The sequence below is a fragment of the Numida meleagris genome, chromosome 2 (genome assembly GCF_002078875.1).
Source record: "Numida meleagris isolate 19003 breed g44 Domestic line chromosome 2, NumMel1.0, whole genome shotgun sequence".
NCBI lineage: Eukaryota > Metazoa > Chordata > Aves > Galliformes > Numididae > Numida > Numida meleagris.
Window position 1 is genome coordinate 26207973 of NC_034410.1, and position 16876 is coordinate 26224848.

Consider the following 16876-nt stretch of genomic DNA (forward strand, 5'->3'; position numbering starts at 1 on the left):
TGTATCATCTATTGTTTCTCTGCCTCAGGCAACAGAATTCATCCATTTCCCTGCTACAGCCTGAATATATGGTGCATATATGGTATGCTCAGGTGTCTGCAATTAAGACAGAATTACTGATCTGAATGAATTCAAGAGCAAGTATAAAGATTATGAGAAATGTATGTCATCAATTACCAATTATATTTTATCTTTCTTGTGCCATTTATCAGAACCTCAGCACAGGAAGATTCCCCCCACCAACTTCCTTCGCCCCCCCTCCCCCCCCAAATATTATTCTGAATTATTCTGTTTGAAAGTCTACGAGATTTTCTACGTTTAAACAAATATCTTCCTGCTAGCTACTAGCAACTGGTGTGTTAAATAAATTATTCTTTGTATTTAAAGAGTAATGACATTCTTGGGCTGTGGCACAGCGTGGGCTGCATAATGTGAAGCCGGGAAGGGAAGAGGTAAAAGCAACTTCTTTCTGTACCACCACTGAGACTGTGCTGCAGTCAAAACCTGATGCTGCCTGAGCACACTGGTTTTGAGATTCCTTGTATGGACATTTATTCAACCCTAACTCAGAGTTATTCAAGGATTACTCCCCTAACCATTCCTGATAAGTGTTTCTAACCTATTGTTAGAAACCTGCAAAGATGGAAGCACCGCAAATTCTCCAGGCAATCTTTTCCAGCTCTTTTCCAGAGCTTCACTATGCCTGGTATAAAGAATTCTAGTTTCATTCAGTACCACTGTGATTAAGACCATTTTTACTCTTTCTCTACATCCATAATATATGGAGATTAACTCATTCCAGTCTTTGTTGTGACAAGTCTTTACATACTATTAAACACCTCACATCCTCATACAGTTGTACTACCTCCCTATTATACAACCCAAACTTTCCAGTTCTTTAGCATTAATCATCTGGACTTACACTGACAGATATTTGGGGGTGTGGTCTGCAGTTGCATGCTGATGTTCAGCCACAGAGAAATGAAAATTTTGTATTAATTTGAAGTTTTGTGATTAAGTATACTTAAAAAGATGTTTATCATACTTGAAAAGTTGTAACATGACTTCTGATAGGAAAGGTTGAAGCCACACAAAGTTCTATGATGGAATGTTAAACTGGCATAACAGAAGCTGAAAAAAGCTCATAAAAGCCCACCTAGCAGAAATGGGTGTCAACATTTCAGCAAGGGATCTTATTCATTTCATAGTTGAAGTAAAACTGATTGGTCATGTACTGTACTGGAGGGAAGAAAGTAGAAAGAATCACATCATAGACAGAAAAACATAGAAGAGATTAATAGGAGACTTCAAGTTGAACAAAGGTGTTCTGGATGATAAGAGGGAAAAACATGAGCTAGCAAGAGAACATCAAATAAAACAAGCAAGTGGAAAATCATATGGTGCTTAGAAGCCTATGGAAAGAGTTACGGAAACATCTGCAACCACCTAAAAGGGTTACGGAAACATCTGCAACCACCTAAAATCTTGATAAGCAAAATAATAAATAAATAAAATGAAAACATGAAAACAGCTGATAAAGAAGAGTTTAGCTCTGAAAAATAAAAGAGGAAAAAGGTGCAGAAGCAAATGAAAAAAGTGGGAAAATGCACACACACAGAGGTTTCACAGTCTTACTTTCAGGAATTTCACCTTAGGAAGCAAGAAGGACAAAAAATTCTTTTTCTAAACAACAGAAACTGGACAAAATGCTGCACTTTCAAGCAGCATCTTCCTTCCTGTTTTTTACTTCTATCATATGTCATACCCAGCCCATTCTCCTGCAACTTTTGTGCCTTGCAGGCAATAACATCACCTGTTCCAAACATGCGTGACTCATTAAAACCTGCAGGTGAAAACTTGCCTCAATCCACAGAAACAGAGCTGACATTTGATAACTTTCATCAAGTTTTTGAGAGAAAACTATGCAGACAGACGGAAAATACGGAGTTAGCACACTTTAATAGTGCACATTCATGCGATGCTTACTATGATCCCCAGCACAGCTTGAGCATTTCTTGTCACAGAAATGTTTTGATCTTGATGAGGGATGTTCATACTGGAAATAGTGCATGTGGTAAATAGAGACTTGCATTTGAGTGAAATAATATCAGCATGCACTTATGTGCGCTTTACCTTAGAGTTAATAGAGACAAATAATGATCTGCAAGTGAAGAAATAGTGATTACCTCAGAGCAGCAGGTTTTCCATTTCGGTGAGTACATGTAACCTGCCTGGTTTGATACCCAATTTGTATGTCCCAATATTTGTTGTCCTGTCTGTTTTGTCTGTTTCGATTTCTCTTCTTCTTAATTAATTCACGAGCCTCGGGATCCCGAACTGCTTTTTCTCTGTCCTTTTCCTTGTCTTTGCTCTTTCCTCGTTTCCTCACTTGCCTTATTTGTCTTGAATGGGGCACTGAGCACACACTCCATGGTCCCACATTTAGGCTATAGAGGCTTTCTTCAGCAGCACACGGGCTAGACTGACAGACCTGAAATTCGGTAAGATTTGGGCAAGCAGACCCACCAAACTGAGGTGGGGCCACCACGTGCCGAGTTCGATGCTGAAGCCCATTGCCACAAGTCTTGGAGCACTCCGTCCATGGGGCAAACTCAGCCACAATGCAGTCCTGCCGGCACGGGATGAGGCATGCCTGCTCCTGGCGGGGCTTGGGCTCAAAGTACTCACAGATGACATCCTCAGCAGGCACCCCATTGGACTTCTGGATGCAGGTGATGTCTCTTGTCTGAATGCCATCCTCTCCTCTGAGGCATTCCTGGGGCTTCTCATGGCTGCGGGAGAGGACGGGCCGGCACTGATTCCACGGGCCAATCTGCCAGTCATACAGCTCCTTGTGCCAGTCACAGACACGGAAGCAGCTCTGCTGGTTATCTGGCCGCTCTGGCTGCTTACAGTTGGTGGGCAGCGTTGTCCAGCCCTCCACATGGGCACACCACACTGCTCGAGTCTGGATGCCACCTGGGCCACATTCATCTCCCATGCATCTCCCCCATGGACCTGGAAAAGAAGAGAAGACACTAATGTTGCATGCCTAGTTGTTCTTTGACCACAGTGTGAAGCCAAGTTGAGAGAATCAGTTTTGTATTTCCAATACCTCAAAGAAGTTTAGGCTTGGAGAAACACAAAACAAATACTGGGTTATTCTTCATCTCTTATGATTACAGATAGATTTCACTTCTTGTCCTAGGCAAACTGAACATTTAATTTCAAGAACATACAAAGGAATTAATCTCATTAGAAACTAAGAACTGAGCTATCACAAACATGGCTTTGACTGGGAAAACAGGAGACAAAGTCATTACCTTCATGCCTTACCTGCAAGGCATGAACCTAATATTTTTCTCTCACTTTCACAAAAACTCTTTTTTGGACTGTCATAGCTTTCACATCACATTTCTATTTTACTCCCTTTGTACTCTTTGTACCCATTCTCCTTCTGCTGTATTGTGTTAAATAATTAGAACAAGATTATACATTTTGGAAAAAAAAAAAAAAGGTAATTTCAGGTAGGCCACAGCTATTCTTCCTCTATTATAATTATAAAAGGAAAAGAAAAAAGAAAGTTAAGGAGTATTTGTACTGGACAAGCCGTGAAATGGTTATACTGAGGAAATGCTTAAGACAGAGACATACCAACTCTCCAAAGAACAGAAGTTATTGCTTTTTTAAAATCCCTAAGGTCTATGATAAATACCCCACACATTTCTATAATTAGTGACAGTCAGATCAATAAAAATCTATATCCTTGAAAGCTCACATGGTTGCTTTTTCTATTATTGAAAACAGCAATATTCACCAAGCTCTGCTCAAAAAATGCACAAATCATATGATAAAGAACTGTATTTTTCATTTTTTTAAGGTCCCTCTCATAAAGTTCTAATCAGGAAAGTGGTATTTACACATTGCGCATTGACTTACTTTGAAAAAGGAAAAGCATGAGTAGTTGAGAAAAAAAGGTTATAACAATTTCACAAAGTAAAGACATCCACCTGCAGACAGTTGGCCACCCTGAATACATTTTCTCTGGCTATGGAGTGCTTCTGTTCCATGAAAAATCTGGGTCAGGCCTCTCAATCTTTATTCATCTAGATGACCCCAGAGACTGTACCAAGACTACTTGTGAGTAAAGTTGTGGGAATTGCAGGGTGGAGACTTCATTACTTCCAAAGCAGTTTAATAGAAAAATTCTGGTGCGGCACAGCAGTAAGTTAAATTAATTATGGCTGATACAAATTATTTAAAGCAGTTTGTCTTTGAATTACTGGAAGGAATATGAAATCCTATCTTAGTACTGATTCCCATTAACTTTAAAATTCTCACCAATTTCAATGCAAATATCAGGAATTGCAGCCCAGAAAGACAATCATAGCCTGGGCTGAATAAAAAGAAGTGCAGCTAGCAGGTCATAGGGGGTGACTGTCCACTTCTACTCTGCTCTTCTGAGGCACCACATGGAGCACAGTGTTCAGCTCTGGAACCTTCAATATAAGAAGTACATGCATCTGATGGAGTGAGTCCAAAGGAGGGTGGTGAGGATGAGCAGAGGGCTGGAACACCTCTCCTACAAAGAGCTGTTCAGCCTGGAGAAGAAAAGGCTTCAGAGAGATCTTATAGATGCCTTCCAGTACCTGAAGGGGCCTACAGGAAAGATGGGGAGGGACTCAGGCAGTGTAGTGACAGGACAAGGAGTAATGTCTTTAAACTAAAGGAGGGCAAGTTTAGATTAGATATGAGGAAGAAATTCTTTACTGCAAGTGTGGTGGCTCTGGATGTAGAGGAAGTTGCCCCTGCTCATGGCAGGGGTTAGAACTAGATGATTGTAAGATTCCTTCCAACCTAAACTGTAATGATCACTCAACACCAACTTCAATAGCAAACTGAGGAAAGGACTGATTGTCAACACTTAATCTCTATTCCTCATCATAACATTTCTGGGCAGATATTGAGCTAAGGCACGCTGCAGCTGAAGAGTTTGTGGTCCTAAACTCCTAAGCATGTTAGATATGAATGTCAGGTGGCAGAGAGCAATTCACTGCATGGAAACTCCTCCAGTTGTTAATTACTATGATTTGCTTGTTTCTTGCAGAGAAAATTTGAATTAAATTTAGCTAGATACACAGAAAAATAAATATATTTTGAATTCAAATACATTTTAGTTTCCATTTCAACGAGATTATCCTAATCCATCTCTAACCAGCCTTCTACAAATGACATAAGCATTGCTCTATTTAAGTGTATTTATACAGTTGATGTACCATTTCTCCAGAATACCACTTTGAATACTTGCCAACATTAAAAGACAGAAAATCTAGAAAAACTACCAAAAATCACCAAAAAACACTAACTAAAGCAGAAATACTAAAATATTAGTGACTGAAATAAAGCTAAATAATTCAGCTTGCAAACTACACGTTTCTGTCTTAACAGATCACTGCACCTCATGTATTCCATGTGCATGCACTGAAGCAACCCCTCTTTTTACTGATCTTTCCTGTACTATAATTGAAGAGCACTTTTGGGGGGATTCTAGCAAATTTCCAAACATTAATTATACAAGAAAGCACTCTCTAAAAACACTGCTTGACATATAAGAGTTTTCAGTCCAATTCATTGACGTGCCTATATTTATCCAAATGATAAAAATCTCAGCATTAATGCATTGACTACTACCTTTAAGGTAAATGTATTTAAAATAAATAAATATCAAAAACTGTGACTGTGGTAAGTATAAAAGAAATAAAAGAATGTTCTTTTTAGGATAGGTTTTTTCCATCCAAAATATCAATGAGGTGCTTGGACAGACTAAATGGCATTATTCTGCTTTTGCTGAGAAGTAGTATGCAAATTTATAGAAGCATGTCACTGACTACCAGCTAACAACATTGATGTGACCCTATGAGAAAACAACTAAGCAGCATCTCTAAGTTTATGTAGGTTTATAAACACATAGTTAATACTAGTGTTGTACTGAATCCTCCTCTTAGCTACATATAAATTGATACCTAATTTTATATTCAAAATAACCTCTTTAGAGTATGAGGCTATAAATATTCCAGCATGTTAAATGCTCACTCTACTGAACACTTCTTTTTATGACTATAGAGCCCTAAACTGAGTCACAGCTTTGGGTGGACTTGGTTAGGCTCTCTCCTGTCAGCTCCCTTAAAAGACTAAAGGGCTTCCACACTAAACCAAATCAATTTTCATTTGGGCAGAAAATTAAAACTTGTGGAGAAGGCTAAAGAAAGGTTAAAAGAAGGTTAAAGGAGGTTAAAGAAAGCTGAAAGCGAAAGCAAGAAAGATTTGAACACAGTTCTCCTGCTTGCTGAACCTCAGGGGTGACTCTGTGCTTCTCACCTGTATGATGACCATAGGAGTGGCATTAAACTCTGTTCTGTGGCCTCCAGTCCCCAGAAATCCTTCTTCTCCCACAGTCTGGCCATCCACTCCCTGCCATACCCCTCACTCTCTCAAACTTTTTTTCCTTTGTATGCTCATGGTCTCCCCCGGCTATGTTGACAGTTTTTACCAACTACTCCTTTGAGGAATGTAACTATAATAAGAAGTAACACTTTTATATTCTGTGCTGATTTAGAATAAGAGCAAGTTTTAAGCTAACTTTCAGTGAATTTGCTTAAGAATATCTAGTTGTCTTAATGATAAATGAAGGAGGGGGAGGAAGGAAGAGATAGGAAGAGGAATTCCCATTTTGTTACTTTCTCTAGTCTCTAAAAATGGAAAATAGAATGGAGGTGAACATTTCTAGTGACGCAAACAGAAACTTAGCTCAATATTATTCCAAGAAATAGCAAATCCTTTTCCATTTCTTTTTGAAAGCAATTTCTGAAACACACATTAACCAAAAGTTCCGTCAGCTTTCAGTTGCACACAACTCTGAAATCTCTCATTAAGTCATTCTATATCTGATTATAGAACTAGGAGTCACTTTTCTTAACCACAAGCACCTACCAGAGGATTTATGTTGCCATACATTTGCAATACAGACTATGCAAAAAGAGAAAGGATCATCTGCAATTCCCTTTACAGATACCCATCTCTCTCTCCTGATGAAAAATCAGCCTACAAAACTCATTCATATGTTAAGTGTCCTCAAAGACATTGAGAGGGTCAATGCCAGAAATGGCTCATTTGAAAATAATCACAGAAAAGCAAGCAAATAAATATCTCTGATTTGAGTAAAGTGGTTTTGCAATTTGATCCAAATAACAAAAAAAACGCATCTCAAAGTAATCCTAATCCACTGTCATTTTTGTTTTCATTGCCATAGATTGAAGAGAGAGCACCCAGCACGGTCAAGACAGCACTGAAGATTCTCAATATATGATGAAAAAAATAGCAAAGAGATTTTGAATGTTCAAAATCATTTTAAGGTATGAGATAATCAAATCCAGAACACCTGCAACTTTTTTTTTATAATAAATCATTACTATAGGCAGTACTTACACACTTTCCTATCTATGCAACTGATTTGCAGATTGAAATTCATACACAAGACCAGAGAGAACAGGAGTACAGACTGACTGACAGCCAGGAGCAAGTCAATTTGTGTTTAACGTGGGCTGCAGACATTTTTATATACAAATTTTTTGGAAAAAAGTAATCTATCTAGCAGAAGCTGGTATAGCATAGATATGCAACTCTGCAAAGAAAGAGAAAGAACAGCAAAACGTCCTGCAAAGACTTTCAACCACCACCATCTCATGAAGGCTGCAGGGGGTGGGGGCAGCTGCCCTTTCACAAATCCTCAGCTGATGCTAAGCACTAGTAACAATAGAAACTCTTTAGGAAAGCTGTCGAGCCTAATCAAGGTCTCATATAATGTTTTAATTTGCTCTTTATGAATATTTCTTAGGTTCTGTAGTTCCCACAGAAGCAGCCCTCACACACACTTGCTCTCCCTGCTGTGCGCTGATCCAGTTACAAGCAGACAACGTGATGTATGTTTGGCACTGGGGAGAAAAGCTGCTGCTGTGAACATGAAGTAGTCTTTCTTGGGATTTTGTTTTAAACAGATTTAGATGGATGTGTCATGGTTTACCTGGACTGAGCTGTACTTGTCTCCAAAAAATACCATAATTTGTCTGCATGGTGTTTAATTGGCATTTGACAAATGGCATATACAGAAATAAATAGGAAGTTTGCATTCTTTCTGTTGTTGGGAGTTGTCACTGAAGTCATAGTGAGTTTAAAATGTCATTTGTAATTCTTTGTCCTCTTAGGGGATTACTGTAGAATATAATATTAAGATTCCTCCTAAGCTTCTGGAGGATTAACATTTATTTTTGTTGGGGAGCAGGAAAGGAAGTGAATTAGCCATTGCTACAAGTTTATACTGAAATTCCTTGAAGTGGTCACTATGGAGTCAAAAATCAAGACAAATGCCCCACTAAAATATCAAAAACCTTGCAGCTAACTAAGGTGAAATAAAGCTATTCTTGTATTCGGTATCTTACATATTATTTCAGATATTAAAATTAACACTATTTGAAAGAAAAAAAAAAACAACTTTATATTGAGCTTTGATCCCAGCCAAATAAGGCTATGTGAAAATCCCTTAAGCTTTTTTCCCCATACAAGTATAAAAATACAAAGCCCCACACTACTCCCAAACAAAAAAATCAAAACTTGCAATCACAAAAGTTTTAAAAGCATCAAACAAATGTGACTCTCATTTTCAGCAAATGTGATTTGCACCACTGATTTCATCTGAATTGTTCTTTCAGCAAGAACTGGTTTTGACCCATTTGTATTACTAGTTTGGTGTCTGTAAGTAGCATTAATAGTTTAATGCCAGAGAGACTCTGACTGCACAAGACAATGAGCAGATTAGTTTTTAGTATTTTGAGAGGATTGTATTTAGAGAGACTACTGGGAGACTGATTAGCAGAAATCTACTTTTCTTAAGTTTAGAAACAAGCTAGTACATAGTAGTGGAGACCTAAAATTTTCTTTGTGTTATGAGAATGCTGTGAAGAGGGCCAGGAAGGTTAAGTGGATGACACAAGACTGGGAGGCAGAAGGACACGAGTATTACAAGATCCAGCTCAAGAGTAAGCAGCAAATCTCAAGAGAGGTCAGAAGGACACAGATCAAAGAGACTTTGAAGGACTCAGGAGACGACCATAAATGCAAACTGCAGCTCCTGATAGCAGAGCCATCAAGGAGCAGAACCAACAGCAGCAGGCCACTGAGAATAGAACTGTATCAGAGTAGCAGCCAGAATCACTTGGCAGAGCCACTCTGTTACATTAAAATGCAAGAGTCATGTGTGTAAGGTTATATAGCACATCTATATTATCTACATTTGCTTTATGCAGTTGTGGTGACGTAGGAAAAACTGCTGCAAAGGGTATTTTTATCACAGACAGCAGCTAATCATGAAAGTCTAAACAAGGAAGCGGGTCTCACTAATATAGATGTGCTGCCTATTACAATGACAGGTAATACAGCATACAGCAAAATGCTGTAATTTTAGATAAATTATTGATAACCTTTTTTTTTTTTAATATAGAATCTGAAATGCTGCCAACATGACAAGATGGCAACATTTGGAAACACAGATTCGATAATTCATACTATCAGGACTACCAAGGCAGCAGAACACTGATAGACAAAACCTTTATTTTCATATCATTCCCACCCACGGGGAACTCCCTGGGAGCTGTAGGACTTGCTGCACACTCTGTGTGCCAGCATCTCCCCTACTGGAGTGCTATGGATCACCTTGACTGTCATTCCCATTCAAAGCTTTTGTCTTTCCCAGACATCTCTGAGGTTGAAAAGAACACACAAGGCAGTGTTTGCATCAAAGAACATGGATTCAGAATACGGAGGGGAGATAAAAAAGGAAAGAAGGTTAACAGAATAAAACACTGCAATGTCTGAGATTCAGAGGAAGATAATGGAGAATCAAATATGCCTACAAATGATATGACACCTAGGTCAAAATTTTTATTTCCTGAGAGTGTAAGACAAACTGCAGTTCATTTTCAGAATCTGAAGGGCAAGTTCTTTGCATTCCTTAGGTTAACAAGGAAATACAAAAATTAACATTAAAAATAGAGCCATGTATTTGAATCTAAAATGCAAATTTCACTTTGTTCCCCTAACCTTCCAGGCACACTTTCAAACAATAGGATAAAGGCAAACTTAAAAGTCTCTAAAATCAGCCATTTAGAGATCTTTCTAATTGTGCACCTTTGCACATAATTATTAAGGTCTTTTATAAGTCTAGGCACTTTTATTTTTCCTCAGTTAACATCCATTTGGAAAATAGACATGATGTTCCTGATAGTATTAGTAGTACAGTCAATAACATAATTCATAATCTTGTTTTGAAATGTCACTTGAAATCATGAATGTAGCACATATGAAATAAGCTTAAAGAAAAACCATACCAGTCCAAATTCTGACATTGAAAATCACAAAAATTGTTACACTTACTGTTTCCCTAACTGGGCAGTTCAGTATTATAACCTCACAAGTTCCAGAAGCAACTGGGAACCTGATGAGGTTCATCATGAGCAAGTGTATTGTCTTACACCTGGGGAGGAAGAACCCCATGCATCAGTACAAATTAGGAGCTGACCTGCTCGAAAGGAGCTCTGTGGAGAACCTGGGTGTTGTGGTGGACAACAGGTTGTCCATGAGCCAGCAGTGTGCCCTTATGGCCAAGAAGGCCAGTGGTATCCTGGGGTGCATTAAAAAGAGCATGGCCAGCAGGTCAAGGGAGGTGATCCTCTCCCTCTATTCTGCCCTGGTGAGGCCACATCTGGAGTACTGTGTGCAGTTCTGGGCTCTCCGATTCAAAAAAGACAGGGTTCTCCTAGAGAGAGTCCAGTGAAGGGCGGCAAAGTTGGAAAATCTTCCATATGAGGAAAGGCTGAGAGACCTGGGACTGTTCAGCTTGGAGAACACTGAGAGGGGTTCTCATTGATGTTTGTAAACGTCTAAAGAGTGAGAGCCAAATGGATGGGGCCAGGCTCTTTTCAGTGGTGTGCGGCAGCAGGACAAGGAGCAAAAATGGAATACAGGAAATTCCATACAAACATGTAAAAGAACTTGTTTACTTTAAGGGTGACAGAGCACTGGAACAGGCTGCCCAGAGAGGTTGTGGAGTCTCCTTCTCTGGAGATATTCAAGATTCATCTGGATGCTTTCCTGCTCAACCTACTCTAGAGAAACTGCTTTAGCAGGGGGTTGGACTCAATGATCTCCAGATGTCCCTTGCAACCCCTATGATTCTATGCACCAAATTTGACTTGTTTTAATCCAGCAAGTACTCCTTTTGCATACTAGAAAACGTATGTCTCTAAAACAAAGTCATATGCTCCACAGGAAACAAATTTGAATTTAACGTGCTTTCTCAGTACTGATGGGAAATATTTTTTCATCTGTTATAAAGGTGGAAAGAGTAAGAAGTTTCTACAACAAATACATAAAGAAACAGAACAGTGTCAGTATTTTTCTTCTTTATTTAATATGTTTCTTATTCTTGCCCTGACAGTCAGGTCTGAAAACTTAATTCAGCACTTCAAACAAACAAGCTTCCTTCTGTTTGCCACTTTTTAATATTTATTCTCTTGCTCTGGCTGTACAGATTTGAATCTTTAAATAAACTGCATCAAGGCTCATACTTTGCATAGCACATACCATAGTTCTTCCCAAAGTAATGTGAATGTATGCAAGCCTAACACCCTGAAAATCATTATGTGCACCAAAGTTATTGAGAGCCTCCAGCTTGCAGCAGTGGTGCAATATGATAACCTGAAGTATATTCGAGCATATATGCAAACATGAAAGGCTGACAGCTCACAATGCAGAACTATCTGGCTTTCTGTTACTGTCACAACCTGTAATAAAATCTTTTCCTTTAGGCTTATCATAAACTTAAGCTAGTTCTCAAAATTTTATTCAGATATTAAATCAGTTCTCCAAACCTTCTTTTTATTTTTCATTTTTTTATCATTAGTTCCTCTAACTATTCATTTCTCATTTACATAGTATAGCAGTAGCAGCCAAAATGAATGCTGAATGAACATATGAAAGGAATATTTAATTGAAGCAGCGTGCTCTAAAGAGAAATAGAGCTGCTATGTTCTACAAAGCAATTACATTGCTTTGAGCCTCTAGTCATACTGCAATAAATACTTCTGATATTGTAAGATACAAAATACAGTTTCTTTTAGACTGTTTACATATAAAGCTGCTTCATGAACATTTCTTAGATTCATTAGAAGTGGCGTTAAACCAGACCAGCATATGCCTCAAACTCCTCATCTTTTCCATCAAGTTCCAGTGCTGGCTGAAAAGCCAGATAATGCTCTTCGGGCAACATGATTACCAAACACAGTAACACTCTCATAAGCTTCATAAATTAGATGAAAGGCTTAATTAACCTTTGCTTACATCTCTCCCACATCTGTTTTGGTTTGGTTTGTTTTCTGATTACTAACACTTGAAAGCTATTCTGCATCTCATCTAGGGCATAAGAGAGCTATACCTGGTCAGACCAAAGACCTTCCTAGCTCACTGCCTGTGTCCTACAGCAATGAAGGGCAGAAAGTTGAAGAGGGTATAGGTGAGTATGTATGATGTCTTCCCTGGCACCCACCCAGTTTCCCAGCATTTTCAGCACACACATCACTGTAGAAACACTAGTACAGATTTTAGAAATAATTCGAACTTACAGATTTGTTGTTCCTTTTCTTTTTCCCCCTGCGCAAAGCTAACAGGAAATACACCACATTCACCTAATTTTTCTTATGTACTGAGCAAGGAAAAACAAAACAATTCAATGCCATGAACACCAAGGTAATTATGAGAAAAATCTGTGAAACCAGTAGTTACTCCAGTTATTGCAGTGACTACAATCAGGAGTAAATATTAGTATTTTACAGCAAAAGTTCTATAATTACTTGACCAACAATAACATCACCACAAATTATTCTTATCTGTGTGCATGCATCAGAATCTACCTGTAATGGACATATTATTGAGAAAACCAATTCAGGATCCACTGCCTATTAAAGATTTTATTTCATAGAATCATAGAATTAGCTAGGTTGGGAAAGACCTACAAGATCACCTAGTCCAACTATCCACCTACCACCAATAACCCCACTAAACCATGTCTCTCAACGCTATATCTAAACGTTTCTTGAACACCTCCAGGGACGGTGACCCAACCACCTCCCTGGGCAGCCCATTCCAGCGCCTGACCACTCTTTCAGAAAAGTAGTGTTTCCTAATGTCCAGCCTAAATCTCCCCTGGCGCAACTTGAAGCAATTCCCCCTTGTCCTGTCACTAGTTATAAGAGAGAAGAGGCCTACCCCCAGCTCACTACAACCTCCCTTCAGGTAGTTATAGAGAGTGATAAGGACTCCCCTGAGCCTCCTCTTCTTCAGACTGAACAATCTCAGCTTCCTCAGCCGCTCCTCATAAGGCCTGTGCTCCAGACCCCTCACCAGCTTCGTCGCCCTCCTCTGAACACGCTGCAGGGCCTCAATGTCTTTTTTTGCAGTGAGGGGCCCAAAACTGGACACAGTACTCGAGGTGGGGCCTCACCAGGGCTGAGTACAGAGGGAGAATGACTTCCCTACTCCTACTGGCAACACTATTTCTTATACATTTGTATAAATTAATTTGAGGTTTTCCCCTTTGTTTTGAACCAAGGCTCACTATTTCACCTGTCAGCATTTTACCTTCAAATCACCCACAAACTGCAAAGCAAATTCAGTATATTTCAACTGAAACTGTGATAGTCACTGTGAGCATACACAGAAACAGAGATTTCTTGCAGTAATTCAACAATCTGAGCCTTTCTCTTCACTTTTCATGAGAGTGAACCCCAATTAGATCAGTTGAAAAACGACCAGTACTCCTTTTGATGACATTTAGGCATCAACATGTTTTGCAGCACTAATTGCTGGGTACTACTGGAGAGTTTACTTCCATACAGAGTTCAGTGCAATCTCATGACAATCTGGTATACTGAACAGATTACAGAGACTTTAAATCAGTCCATGAATAATTTTGCTATTTGGATTGTTAAATGTGATTTTCTTCAGTACACTCAGGCTGATACATTAAAAAGTGAAGATCAAACATTTCCGTTTCAGTTTGCATCAAGACCAAGTGAACAGTATTGTTTTTATGCCAGTGTCTCATTTTCTGCCCTTTTATTTCCCCCTCTTACTCATCACAGCCTCCTGCTGTGCTGCTGATAGCCAGAAGTGCTGGTGCAGGGCTGCTGCTACCACAGGGCACATCCATCAGTGCAGGCCGTGGCACTCGTGCCAGAACTCAGCATGCAGCTCCACTCTGCCTGCATTTGCCAAGGGCAAACAAGCCAAAAACCTCCCTGACTGAGATATGAAGAAATGTACTGCAACAGCTTTTCACAGAGCATTCAACTAGGATACTACACACAGACATCAGAAATTACATGTAATATCTGTGGGCACTAACTGTTTTAAAGGGTCAGGCTTCCTGTGCAATATAATGTCAGACAAGGTAGCAGAAAGTCTGCAATTGAGTTGCATCAAGTCAGGAAAAGATTTAGGTTGTACTCCCAGCCTGCTGGGTGATCTACATGCACCATTTTTTGTCTCCTTGCACTACACTTTCTTCTACATATAGCGAGGACAACCACATCAAATTTTAAAACCCATTAAGATGTATCAATAAAAAACTGTGCATGAAGTAAACAGCCGTAAAGTATGAAGTAGCAGTAAAGAATGAAGTAAATACACCTTCCATCATTTTCTTTCTGCAGGCACATGGTTTACTCAATATCTTTCCCTTGTGTTTCACTCTAAATCTTAGTTCTGTTGCAAACTGTGTTTTCATAAGAAAGCAACAATTCCAGATGGGAACTGCTCCTTTCTCTTACTCTTGACAGAAATCTTATTCATAGAGCACAGCGTGCCTACTTCTCTGCATCTTCACTCTCTCTCTCCTGTTACAAGAGAGCTAAGAGACATTCAAGAATCAAATAAGAAGGTTTTTCGTATCTCTAGATTCTTTATAGTTGTTTTCTTTGCCAGAAATGGAAGAAAACAGAATAGGAGACCTGAACTTCATGAATAAAGCTTAGAAAATGTCCTGGATCTGTCCTCATTTTTGTTTTCTTCTAATTCATTCAAGCAAAGCAAAGTTTAATGAAACTGCCTCTTCTAAGTACAGAACATTACAGAATATTTCAATTATATATATATATATATATAACCTTTAAATATTTCATTATTTAAATTGCCTATGTATTGGACTGAAATAATAATAATCAAGTCATAAATCTTTTGAAGTGCACTAAGACTTTATGTCTTGCTGAGACACATTCTCTCAAGTATATTCTCTGTTCATTTATTATTCATTATCATCTGCAGTTTGCCGAATTCCTGTGAAACCCATTTTCAAAGGCAACTTTCCCCTAAAATCATGGTGTTTTTCTTCTCATAGGTCTATATAGTGAAAACCAACTCAGCCATGAGTACATATTCAAAGTTCAGATGCCAGTGCAGATCAGGTAGGGGGTAGATTTATATTTGTTTTGAGGAAGTCTTGTCAGGACAGTATGAAAATAGTCACTGCACCATATGCAAAATAAATAAAGGCTTCAATTTGAGCACTTTACAATCGATCATTTTAATTCCAGACACAACTGAGATAAATAATTAATTTTAAAAAGTGAACATTACTTATTTCCATCTGGCAAATGTGTTTCACAAACGTATTAAAGAACAAGCTTTTGTCTCTTTTTGTGAAGTTGGCAAAATCTAACAAACTCTTCTATGTAAATACATTTTTGTCAAAATTTTGCTTTAGAAATAAGCAATAACCTCTATGAAATATTAATGTGTCATTTTTGCGTCTCAGACCATGCTATAACTATGGTTTTTAAAGAGAACTCCCCATTAATCACAGTAGGGACTTCTGCTTAAAAATACGTGATGTAACCTGGCATTATCACACTGATCTATTACAAGAACCCAACATGTGCTATTAAAAATGAAGCAAATCACTAGTGAAAAAATTTAAAATTATACGGGTATTTTTAGGAGTGCATCACAAGAATGCTAGTAATTTCTGAGAGATTTCTTAAAATTCCACTCATGTTAGAGAAACAGAAGACAGGGGCACAGGGGCTGACCTCTGTCTGCTATTGTATTCTGTTCCAGCATGAAAAATGCTTACATTTCCCTTGCTAGTACTACCTTTGATTTCTGAAGATAAATAACAGAGGTCATTTTATAAGAATTAACACCAGAATTTTAGTAGATGTTTCTAGGAAATAATACCATTTCTATTTTTTTTTTATCTTGACAGACATATCTCCAAATAGTAGGTGGGAATTTTTATATATTTTTTTTATTTAAGTACCACATTATATATTATGTAGATTTTGAAACATTTTGTCAACTGTTTTGGAGGAAAACCTCCCAGTTTAAGAGATGGTGAAAAATAGAGCAGGCATTAGAGGACTGAAGGAGTAAGGCATTGGGCCAATCTCCATGTTTCTTCAAGGTGAACAACACAGTCAAAAAATTCTCATCTTTTCTATTAATTTGCTCCTTCTTTGGAAACTAGGCTACATCATCAAAGTTCAGTAGTGAGGAATATAACTGAACTTTCCTCCAGAACAATTTTCTGTCTCTACCATCTTCCTGTCCTCAAAGATGACATTTTCTTTCTATTAGTCTCTAAACAGGTTCACATTCAGTGAAAACAAACAAACAAACAAACAAACAAAAAACCTGTAAACCGCTGATTTTGTCAGATAGCATAAAAGCCTCTAAAAAGGAAAACAGGACAGAACATGCAACACTTGGTATC

General features: G+C 38.4%; 1 protein-coding gene across 23 annotated transcripts in view; it reads right to left on the reverse strand.

Annotated features, from left to right (window-relative positions):
• THSD7A (thrombospondin type 1 domain containing 7A) overlaps window positions 1-16876 on the reverse strand; it is a 289787-nt gene that overhangs the window by 128123 nt on the left and 144788 nt on the right. For all 23 annotated transcript variants that reach the window (XR_002435894.1, XM_021388797.1, XM_021388804.1 and 20 more), the window contains one exon: window positions 2187-3018. Coding sequence is in view for 22 of the 23 variants with exons in the window: in XM_021388797.1 (XP_021244472.1) it covers window positions 2187-3018 (832 nt within the window). In the remaining variant the exon portion in view is untranslated. The remainder of the gene's footprint in view (window positions 1-2186; window positions 3019-16876) is intronic.